Consider the following 11,903-nt stretch of genomic DNA (forward strand, 5'->3'; position numbering starts at 1 on the left):
CTGTAAAGTTGTATTGGCGTTCAATTGTTTGTAGAACAATTTCTACATACAACGGTATGCTTTATAAAATATTTACTGTAATTGAATCCATTCAATAAAACCAATAAAGCTTTTACGACTGGTTCATACTTCAGTGGTTCAAATTTGTTACTAAGGAAGTGGTTAGATTTAACAAAAGATGTTCTTTTACCTCTTTTTAGGCTAGACAAAATCTGATCATTTACCTCTACAAAATTATTTATTTGTTTGTAATAGTACATATCCTTCTTCCTGTTTGTATTGGCTAACTCAGTGTTGAGGAGCTTATGCCAACATGACCAAATATATTGAAGCTGTAGCTATTGCGTTGTTCAAGTACGCCTACGACTGTTCGCAGAGGACACCGACACTGAAGGGAAACCCTATTCGATTGTAGCTTGTAGACAAGATGGACGCCTTCCATTACCATACTAACTTTAGTTTATGAATAGATTAACATCATTTTGAACTATGGAACTTTAATCATTTGCTCTTCTACAGTGGTCGGTACGGTTTTTAAGCCGCATGGCGCTATTTGCTGCCTAAATATTGGTTCTTTTTCCTTGATATATTTCACTGCATTTACTCATATGTATGCTTGGTTTATCAAATTAGCTCTGCACGTGGAACTCGACGAGCATTTTTAGATAATATTATTCTTTCAGTCATAAAGCCGACCAATGATTTACCAGATAAGAAACAGTTTCGAAATGCTGAGTGCTTCAGCTAATCAAAGGAAATCTTCTGAAGGAATCAATTACTAAATATTGCGATTCACCCCTATTTATCAAATTTTTCCTCAAAACATATTGCACCATATTACTGTATGGATTAGTACAGATAAGAAAGGGATAGGTAACGAGACATAGGATGTTCGAGTAAGAACGTTTGAGAAAACGGAAATAAACATCAATCGTGTTGGATTAATCAACGGAAGAACATAACATCATATGCTCCTTATTGTCTTAAATTCAAAAAGGTGCTTTAAAGGAAGGCAGGTTGCGGTCCATTGCGGTCAAGACAATTACGTGTACAATATAATCCATATTTCCACATTGCGTCTCCATAAGCCGATCTCGTGGTACAGCCGTCAACTCGTACGACTTAACATCATGACCGTCATGGGTTCAAGCCCCAAATGGACCGTGCCACCATACGGGTAGGACTGACTATCCTGGTATGGATAGTAATCCATAAGTCCACTGAAAGCCAAGCCCACAAGTGATTCAAGCAGTCCCTTAACCGACAACGATTGTTGAGCCAAGGAAGAAGAAGTCTACATATGTCGTTGCTGGTGTCGGTGTCTTTATGACTATTATTTTACTTTCCAATCAAAATGTGGCGCTGGTATGGAATGCAGGTTTATTCGTCTTCGTTACAGTAGAAATTGACCTTATTTCAGATATCACGCTTAGCAACGCTTGAAGGCTGTATGGCTTTGAAATAAGCAATTAAAAATATAATATTTGTCCGTTGGCAGTGTTTCAAAACTATGCAGTCGACTAGCAAGAGTGCTCGGGATCGTAATAAACTTTCGATGCACCGATTACTTCTGGTAAGAATGACTATACGATTAATTTTTAATAACTCCACTCAAAACCGCGGGACACTTTACATTGTCAATGAATGACATTATTGTGGTACTATGCTTGAATTAGATAACAATATTTGATACTGCGGATTTTGAGTAATGCTACAACTAAATTAAAAAAAAACATTCCTATCGTTCTCAAATTGCACTTAACAAGGTGCCGCATAAAAGCACTTTCTTATGATGAAGGTTTAATTTTAATATTTGAACATGAATCATTATTATAATCAATTGAAAGTAAGTTTGATTTTAACCGTTTGACAGTCTAACGAATTTTAGAAAATGCACAAACCCTTAATTAAATAATGGCAAATAGTTAATAATAAAAAATAATGGTGGCCCATTCAGTAAACCGTTGCTTCATACATAAGATGATGTGCAAAATGTGCCATTATCATTGTTTTATCTCACTACACCTCTCCCCACACGACGATTGAATTGAAACGAGGAAAAAAAATACAACCCGAGTCTTACTCAGGCAAATCGCTGAATGAAATAAAAAATATTTTACAGAATTTTCTTTAACGGTTTTTGAAGAATAATTTGAAAGCGCTGAAACGCTGAATGTCAATTTCAATGTAAAATCCAGTTCCCACAAGAAACAAAAGAGTCACCAGAGGGCGCTGCAAGAAACAGATGTCATGAGAAATTGGCGCGCACCAAATGCTTGTGTCTTGTGTTTGTGGGTTCGCTAGAGTGAAGGCAGCTTGTTGTTTGTTATACCATTTGTGTTTTAATCCAATTCCTGTGTCTCTATTCGCACGCTCGAATTTAACATGGATGTTGCTGATGCACATGTAGGACAGCTTCGTGTCCGCGATGAAGTGGGAGTTCGGTGCCAAAAATTGTTCCTGGATTTCCTCGAAGAGTGAGTACGGCGCCTCCTGCCTGTGTACATGTTGTTTATGCATAATCTCAATTATACCGCAGGTTTAAGGAGGATGGTGAAATCAAGTACCTGAAAACGGTGGAGAATCTTGTCAATCCGGACAGATCGACACTGGAGGTCAGTTTTGAGGATGTGGAAAATTACAACCAAACATTGGCCACCGCCATCATCGAGGAGTACTATCGAATTTTTCCGTATTTGTGTCAATCGGTGTCGAACTTCGTTCGCGACAGAACCAGCTTGAAAAAATCCAAAGAATGTTACGTATCGTTTGTGGACGTACCGACGCGCCACAAGGTTCGCGAATTAAGTACGTCGAAGATAGGAACGCTGATCCGCATTTCGGGACAGGTGGTACGCACGCATCCAGTGCATCCTGAGCTGGTGTTGGGAACGTTCGTCTGCCTTGATTGTCAGACGGAAATCCGAGACGTCGAGCAACAGTTTAAGTTTACAAATCCGACCATCTGCCGGAATCCAGTTTGCGCTAATCGCCGACGCTTCATGTTGGAGGTGGATAAATCGTTGTTTATTGACTTCCAAAAGGTGCGCATTCAAGAGACGCAAGCGGAACTTCCGCGCGGATGCATCCCTCGTTCGGTTGAGGTGATTTTGCGTGCGGAAATGGTAGAAACAGTACAGGCGGGAGATCGATATGATTTCACTGGTACGCTGATTGTGATTCCGGATGTTGGAGCTCTGCAGTTGCCGGGTGCAAAGGCAGAAATAGGATCCCGCCACAAGCAGGGCGACAATGCTGCCGAAGGAGTGCGTGGACTGAAAGCACTGGGTATGCGAGATCTCAACTACAAGATGGCTTTTCTAGCCTGTTCAGTGCAGGTGACATCGTCTCGATTCGGTGGCACCGATATGCCAATGAGTGAAGTAACATCGCAAATCATGAAGGACCAAATGACGCCAGCTGAATGGAACAAAGTGTACGAAATGTCGCGCGATCCTCGACTGTACCAGAACTTGATCAACAGTCTTTTCCCATCGATTTACGGCAACGACGAGGTAAAGCGTGGGATTTTGTTGATGTTATTCGGTGGAGTAGCTAAAACTACGCAAGAAAGTGAGTTCAGGAAACAAAGCGTCACCATTTACCTAACCTCTTTCTAATCCTTCTCGTTCGTTGGTTTATTATCTCTTTCCAGAAACTACTCTTCGTGGCGACATCAACGTTTGCATTGTGGGCGATCCTAGTACGGCCAAGTCCCAATTTTTGAAACAAGTTTCGGACTTTTCTCCTCGTGCAGTGTACACATCGGGAAAAGCTTCGTCTGCTGCCGGTCTGACGGCGGCCGTAGTAAGAGATGAGGAAAGCTTCGACTTTGTAATCGAAGCTGGAGCGCTTATGCTGGCCGACAATGGCATTTGTTGTATTGACGAGTTTGACAAGATGGATCCACATGATCAAGTCGCGATTCACGAAGCAATGGAGCAGCAGACAATCTCTATTGCTAAAGCAGGCGTCAGGGCTACATTGAATGCGCGTACATCCATCTTAGCCGCTGCCAACCCGATTGGTGGCAGGTACGACCGGTCGAAATCGCTGCAGCAAAACATTCAACTGACTGCTCCGATTATGTCGCGTTTTGATCTGTTCTTCATTTTGGTAGACGAATGCAATGAGGTGGTAGATTATGCGATCGCAAGAAAGATTGTGGATCTGCATTCGCATATAGAACACTCGTTGGATCAGGTGTACTCGCGTGAGGACGTTCTGCGTTACATCATGTTTGCCCGTCAATTTAAACCAGTTATTCAGCCAGAGGCAATGGCACTGTTGGTCGAGAATTATGGCCATTTGCGGCAGCGAGATACCGGCACGACTGGCAAAAGCACTTGGCGAATCACTGTTCGTCAGCTTGAAAGTATGATTCGACTCAGCGAAGCAATGGCCAAAATGGAATGCAGTGAAGAGGTAACTGAACGGCACGTAAAGGAAGCGTATCGGCTATTGAACAAATCGATCATTCGAGTTGAGCAACCAGACATTCATCTGGATGAAGAGGAAGGCGAGGAAAATGAGAACGTAATGGACATCGGTGAGGAAACGCCAGAAGATACTCCCAGAACGAACGAAACCGAAGAAAACGATCAGGATACGCCGGCAGTAGCCAAGAAGAAGCTGACCCTTTCCTTTGAAGAATATAAAAATCTCTCCAACATGCTGGTCATTCACATGCGCAACGAAGAAAGCCGCATGGAGTCGGAAGAGCTTGACCGGGAAGGAATTAGTAAGACCGAATTGATCAACTGGTACCTTAGTCAGGTTGAGGATCAATTGGAATCGGTTGAAGAGTTGATGGAGAGAAAGGTTTTGATTGAGAAGGTGATCGATCGACTAATTTATCACGTAAGTAAATGCGTAGAGTTATGATAGATAGCATGCCAATGTATGATGCTTACATTGCTCGTATGCTTTGTTTTTCTTACCTTTTTTTGCAGGATCAAGTAATCATACCTCTAAAGCAGGCGAAACTGGGCGAAGCGGACCAAGACGATGCTGGGGATCAAGATGTATTGTTAGTGGTTCACCCTAATTACATTGTTGAGAGTTAATTAACTAAGCGATCGTTTTTCAGAACATAATTGCGTTCACATTTTCAGCTTAGATTAAGTGGTTTTGTATTCCATTTGTGCGTATCTCTTTTTAATAAATTGAACATTAAACTTATTGATAATTTATAATTAACGAATGTTGCATTAGGTTTTGAATCTAACACATTAGGAGGGAGGGGGGGGGGGGGGGGTTGCTCAGGATCCCTCTGCTGGGCCCCTATAGTTTATGAGTCTCTTCATCCATGGGGCCCCTATCTAGCACAGAAGCTCTTGCTGAGACTACTGCAAGAGTTCACACTGTTCTATATGCTGGAATTACCATACACGGGGCCCCTACATTGACGGGGCCTCCCGCGGCCGCTGAGTCCGCGTACCGTTAAATCTGCCACTGATCTGGAGTTTGGAATACTATTCTCGTCATCACGAGTTGACGCGTTTTTGTGTAAAAGTTATCTTATTCTGGCAATACACTCTTCTTTTACTTGGCTTAACGTCAGATACCACGTACCACGCAGCCGGATAGTCAGTCCTTGCTACGGGAGGACGATCCATTCTAGACTTAAACCCCACGACGGACATCTCGTTAAGTCGTGCGAGCTAACGACTGCACCACAGGACCATCCCTTTATGGCGAAATATTCATTTAGCATGAGTAACGGACCATGCTAATGAAATGAAAACCATGAAATATGACCTTGGCCACGTTCCATATGCAATCACTGATTTGAATACGTACATCATAACAGCGGACCGTTATCGGAGGACCCCCATTGTTGGAAAGTTGATTGCCCTCGAAAAGAATAATAATACAAGTAGTTCAACATTAAAATTGGATGTTTTTCTCAAATGTGTCAAATAATAGTTAAAAATCTTTCATTTCTTTAAGGTACATGAAAAGGTAGTTGAGTAATTTAATGAGACTGAACACTCTTCATTTAGAAGTTAATCGAAACGATTGCTCTTACAATCATTTGTGATCAATGTTGTAACAGCGTAACTAGCGGTTGTGTGTATAAAAGAGAAAGATGGTCTTATTTGTATTTATATTTAGCTTAATTTTCATCGTCTTCTATCTTAGGCGCTAAATAGTAGCGGATGTGGCCCAGGTCTGGGATACGGTATTCAACAACCAACGGTACGTCAGCCGACATAGACAGCTGCACTTGGTTACACAGTGGCGTTGCTTTTGTAAAGGAGTTCAGGTACCGGCAGGCAAAGGTGAGTGTCACAGGCTCCTGCATTTCGATAATGACCGATTCGTCCTCTTTATCCACGGTCGAGGTTTGCGCCAGCTTTATGTTAGCCGATCCCGCATCACCGGATGCCGAGAATTTCACACCTACACGAAAGAGAAAACTCATTACTGTAGCATAGAGGTAGAATCGCACAAGCATAAAACGCATTACCTTCTTTGGTGCAGGAGATGACAACGGACTCGCCGAACTGCGACAGATCACGACAGATGCGTGCAAACTCCATCGCTGGCATGCGAACAACGCACGCATAATCCGTTTCTGGAATGCCCAAGTGTTCCTGGTCCAGATTCATTAGCTTCATTTCGTAATCGGACACCTTTTCTTGGTTCTGTGATTCGAACATAAAAGTTACAGTGTCGGCATTGTCCTGAGCTTTCATCGTCAATGTATCATCGTTGTTGGCACACTTCATAATCTTGGCCATGTTGGCCAAGTTCATTCCCATAGACAAGTTCCGGTCACACCGGTACTTGTCGAATCCGTCGGACCGTAGTGAGAGCGATACAAGGGAAACGTGGGAGTTGTCCATAGCTTGCAATTGAATGCCAGAATCGCTACAATCGAATGTGGCTTCGTTCAGAAGATCCTTGATGGCATCCAGGACCTTCTTTAGAACGTGGCTAGCATTCAGTCGCGCTTCGAACATGTTGATGCTAGAATGAAATTAAAAATACACACGCGTTACAACATGTATTTACAGGTAAAACTAGTATAGCAACAGGAACTGATCTACAAATACTTGCCTTTACAACACAATAAAATGACACAAAAAGCTCTCAAGCAAAGAGATGCAAGCGTACGTACACGGACGAGGTAGGAAGATGAATGAGAAAATATTCCTGTAATTTGGCGGTACACCTTGGATGCTTGCAAAAAGGCGCGAAATAACAACACAAAGCTGTCATTCAATTTGGCATTGTTGACAGCAAAGGAAAGCATAGTGGTCGATGACTGTTTTTGTTGAGGATAAATTTATTTTTGAAATGACCTTATTTAGCGCGTGGCCACGGAGCTGAAAAATGTTGAAAAATTTTTCAACTTTGTCAAAATTGCTTGTCAACTGCAAAAAGAGCCGCACCAAAAACATACACAAGAGCGAAAAAAAGCTCCAACATCTGAATATCATCGATATTTTGTTTAAGAAGTACTAAATAGGTACATAAATCAATTAGAATCATGCATTTTAGCATTATTATCATAACAATGGGTCACAACTGCGCCAAATAGCTGTTTGTTTACGCTTTTTCACGAACGTCAAATTTTGTCAACTTTTGTCAACTTTTTTTCCTGGCTGCTCCAGGTTACAAAATTTTGACAAAAGCTCGAAAAAGTGACAAAAGCTCACGTTTTGAAAAATTTGTCAGCATTTTGTCACTCCCATGGCCTTTCGCTTATTTAATTCTACTGTTATACGGACATCACACGAGGCGTAAACTCAAAAAGTTTACGCTTGATTTGTATGGGAGAGCGTAAACTTCCTGTCAAAAGATTTCAGGGTTGTATGCAAAGTGGGTATAGGGACTAGGTGGGCTTATAGGTTTGGCGGGAAGGCCATATTGGACGAACGAATGACAGGAGGGGATTCGATTGTGATACGTAGTTTTTCACCCACACTACGACACATCAACCAAAACAGCCATTGGAATTCTCACGCATACATCAACAAATGATCGAATCCCCTCCTGTCATTTCGTTTTCATTTTTCTACAGCACGGCTGTCAAATTGTTCGGGATAAGCCCACCTGTATAATAAACCCACTTTGGTTGTATGGCTGAAATCCAGTTTACGCCAAAGTTTACGCTTCGTGTGACGTCCGTATTAACCTTCGTGTCAATAGGCGCAAGGCCACGGAGGTGACAAAATGTTTAAAAAAAATCAACTTCAAAAACTGCCAAAACTGCTTGTCAACTGCAAAAAGAGCTTTTCTCGTGGCCACATCAAACATCTACATCGATCGATATATTTTTTATAAAGCACTAAATAGGTAACGGTAATTTAACGGCTCCGCGGAACGATTGTTTGATGGTGATTCTTTCCCTACCCGTAAATTTCCGTTGAATGCCTTCTAATCGCCTTGTAATCGCCGTCAAATTGAATGCGATTAACAGTGCATTTAGCAGTAAATAACCCAAGTGCCTCAAATCCACTAAACTACCACTAAACGTCTTCTAAACGACTCAAGCACTCTACCTAAACGGAATATAGAAAGACTTCGTTTAGCAGACGGCAAACGACTCATGCATTCTAAAAATAGCAAAAAAAAGCTGGTGGCGTTATCTGTTTGTGGGATACCCAACCAGTTGAGCTTCCTCGCTTGGAGGAGAGCTTTCATTTCCTCTGTACTGTTGTATGGTTTCGCATTGAAGTTATGCATCGCTAGAACTAGAACGGCGATACGATTGTTTAAATACTAAACTCCAATGGAAACCACCAGCACTGAAGCAAGTGAGATTTGAGTAATGGTCGTTGGTGTTGATACCCACGTATCTGACCACACGAGCATTCAAATAGATTTTTGCTCGGAAAGTTAGAAGGCTATATAGGTCATAATAAGATGAAACTTGTCGAAAAACATTGCAAGAAAAGGATTGCAATATAATAATCAGTTTTAATGCGCCATCTATTGATCAAACCAATGAAGCTGTGGAGCTTTCATTTTTTTCTATGGATATTCAATTTTCCAGTCGTTTAAGCTTAATCTGTGGCGCTTGGGAAATGTTTTCGAAATATTTCCTTGAAAATATTCCTTTTTTAATTTGAATTTACAATTGCCAAAACAAAACCTTACAAGCGTATTTAACACTGTACTGTTGTAGTGATTCCCTGATATGAGCGTGAGATTCGATAGCACAATTTACGTGTTATGTTCTCTTGCGTGAAGCCCTGAGCTATTACACATTATTGAAAATGGTTTGCATTATTTAGTTCTTAAATACAAACCCGTTGAAATGTGTTAATATTTCTAACTAATTTCAATAGCTTTCATGAAAGGTGAAATGAAATACATATTTATTCCATCCTGATAACCCAAAAAGCCAAAATTGCTTAAGCAGTCAATTTTAGCATGCTAAAGATCGCTGTTTGAATTCGCCTTTTGCAGTTGATAAATAGCATAGTTCCAGTTCCCAATGAGACATTTTGGACCTAGCTTGAACAAAAACTCGGCAATCTTGCCTTATCTTCTATACCGCATCTGCTTGCACTCATTCCCTAGCGTTGAAATATGCTCTCCCAATTTCATGTTCTCGCGAATAGCCTACTGCTGTAAGAATGTATGAGTGAATGTGCAGCGTTATTCTCTATGCTTCCTCTTCTCCCCATCGTTCGTACTCCCTTCTTCTATCGATTCGATGCACGATTCCTGATTCGACCGCGCAATAACATTTGTAAGGTTCCGTCGCAATGATGTACTGTACGAAAATATACACATTGATTTTGCTCCTATTTTCGGCAGTTTGTTCCTATTTTCGGCAGGCTGTGTTCCTATTTTCGGCAGCGCAAATACGGGTCAGAAAATGTTTGTATCAATGTGAATATGTACAAAAAAATGTTTAAAGCAATTTAGCTTTCTTCCCAAATAGCCAGCTCGTACTTTATAGCTGATTTAGGGCTGTTTAACGAAAAATCGTTCCTATGTCGTACTTTGTGGCTGATTAAGAGATAGACGGTACTTTACGGAACTATCGAGCTTTTTAACAGGCACATGGTACTCTTTGGAACTTTGCGGCTGATTAGCACTATGCGTAGGGTTCATGATGGAACTTGAAGGCTTGTTAAGAAAGGGTACTGAACTTGGTGGAACTTTATAGCTTTTTAATGCATGACATCGGTACAAGGTGGCTCTTGTCAAAGTGTCAAAGACGGACGCCGGCAATAATCTCATTGCTGCTGCACAACTTAGATTCGTTAATTGAAGAATGAATATTGAGTGAAGTGATTGTGAATTATCATTAAATTGTGTAAAATTTTGTGTAATCATCAATACAAAGGATTTAAAAATATACATATGTGTTTAAACGAAACAAATCTTGTTGTTTATTTCATCGATGACGCTTGCTTGAAAATAAAACACAAAGAAAAATAATCCCTGGCATCGTGGCATAAGGAAGCTGCTTAGGCGCTGTTTGAAAGACCCACATAGAACTTTGATGCTGTTTATCTACTGCAAAAGGCGAATTAGAGCAGCGATCTTTAGCGTGCCAAAATGAGCTGCTTAAGCAATTCTGGCTATTTGGGTTACTTTCCTACCCAAATAGCCAGAATTGCTTAAGCAGCTCATTTTGGCACGCTAAAGATCGCTGCTCTAATTCGCCTTTTGCAGTAGATAAACAGCATCAAAGTTCTATGTGGGTCTTTCAAACAGCGCCTAAGCAGCTTCCTTATGCCACGATGCCAGGGATTATTTTTCTTTGTGTTTTATTTTCAAGCAAGCGTCATCGATGAAATAAACAACAAGATTTGTTTCGTTTAAACACATATATATATATTTTTTAATCCTTTGTATTGATGAATTACACAAAATTTTACACAATTTACTGATAATTCACAATCACTTCACTCAATATTCATTCTTCAATTAACGAATCTAACTTGTGCAGCAGCAATGAGATTATTGCCGGGGTCCGTCTTTGACACTTTGACAAGAGCCACCTTGTACCGATGTCATGCATTAAAACGCTATAAAGTTCCACCAAGTTCAGTACCCTTTCTTAACAAGCCTTCAAGTTCCATCATGAACCCTACACATAGTGCTAATCAGCCGCAAAGTTCCAAAGAGTACCATGTGTCTGTTAAAAAGCTCCATAGTTCCGCAAAGTACCGTCTATCTCTTAATCAGCCACAAAGTACGACATCGGAACGATTTTTCGTTAAACAGCCCTAATTCAGCTATAAAGTACGAGCTGGCTATTTGGGTAAGATTGGTGTTAAAAAGCAGGGTAACTGTACCAGTTTTCGGCAGGCTAGTGCAGCAGTTTCACAAAAATTTCTCACACATCAATATTTTTCATTATTTTTCTTGAAAGTGTTGTTATTCTGGTTGATAAACTATCATAGTATGTTACAATATTTTTTATTTGCCGGTTCAAAGCCCTTTTTCATAAATATTCGTGAAAATGCAAACATTAATTTTGCTCCTATTTTCGGCAGTTTGTTCCTATTTTCGGCAGGCTGTGTTCCTATTTTCGGCAGCGCGAATACGGGTCAGAAAATGTTTGTATCAATGTGAATATGTACAAAAAAATGTTTAAAGCAATTTAACACTCTTACTTTCCTAAGATTTCTGTTAAAAAGCACTTTAATTATTAATTTTATGTTGCTTATTTTGGCCCGTTTTGACAGCCATCTTGATGCGACGTTTAAACAGAGCAGCCATTGACAGTTTGATGGTTATAGCGTACGGTGCGAACTGGCTTACAAATATTTATTTTTCTCTTAAGTTAGTGCATCGTTTGTCGTAAAATTGGTGATATTTGGTACAAGAAAGGTCATATTATGTGTCGACATACGCATTGTAGTGTTCTGATCAATTTTATAAGGAATATTCAGCCAAATTCAAAGTGTGTTATTGTTCCGAGTTTC

At 40.5% G+C, this 11,903-nt stretch overlaps 2 protein-coding genes across 3 annotated transcripts; one reads left to right on the forward strand and one right to left on the reverse strand.

The window, feature by feature from the left end:
* The first annotated feature begins 2,210 nt into the window (after positions 1–2,210).
* LOC1279642 (DNA replication licensing factor Mcm6) lies at positions 2,211–5,195 on the forward strand. Its single transcript, XM_319406.4, has 4 exons — positions 2,211–2,477; positions 2,540–3,573; positions 3,656–4,860; positions 4,953–5,195. Exons 1-4 carry the CDS (start codon positions 2,386–2,388, stop codon positions 5,064–5,066), a joined length of 2,445 nt encoding a protein of 814 aa, XP_319406.4. The 5' UTR covers positions 2,211–2,385; the 3' UTR covers positions 5,067–5,195.
* A 747-nt stretch (positions 5,196–5,942) lies between these two features.
* LOC1279643 (proliferating cell nuclear antigen) lies at positions 5,943–7,256 on the reverse strand. Of its 2 annotated transcripts, none has more exons than XM_319407.3 (3): positions 7,066–7,256; positions 6,473–6,975; positions 5,943–6,405 (listed from the first exon to the last, which is right to left on the reverse strand). In XM_319407.3, exons 2-3 carry the CDS (start codon positions 6,966–6,968, stop codon positions 6,119–6,121), a joined length of 783 nt encoding a protein of 260 aa, XP_319407.2. In that variant the 5' UTR covers positions 6,969–6,975; positions 7,066–7,256; the 3' UTR covers positions 5,943–6,118. The 2 variants fall into 2 exon arrangements, with proteins under 2 accessions (XP_319407.2, XP_061511002.1); XM_061655018.1 differs by having other exon boundaries at positions 7,056–7,235.
* Positions 7,257–11,903: the final 4,647 nt, after the last annotated feature.

The sequence above is a fragment of the Anopheles gambiae genome, chromosome 3, assembly GCF_943734735.2.
Source record: "Anopheles gambiae chromosome 3, idAnoGambNW_F1_1, whole genome shotgun sequence".
NCBI classification, from domain to species: domain Eukaryota; kingdom Metazoa; phylum Arthropoda; class Insecta; order Diptera; family Culicidae; genus Anopheles; species Anopheles gambiae.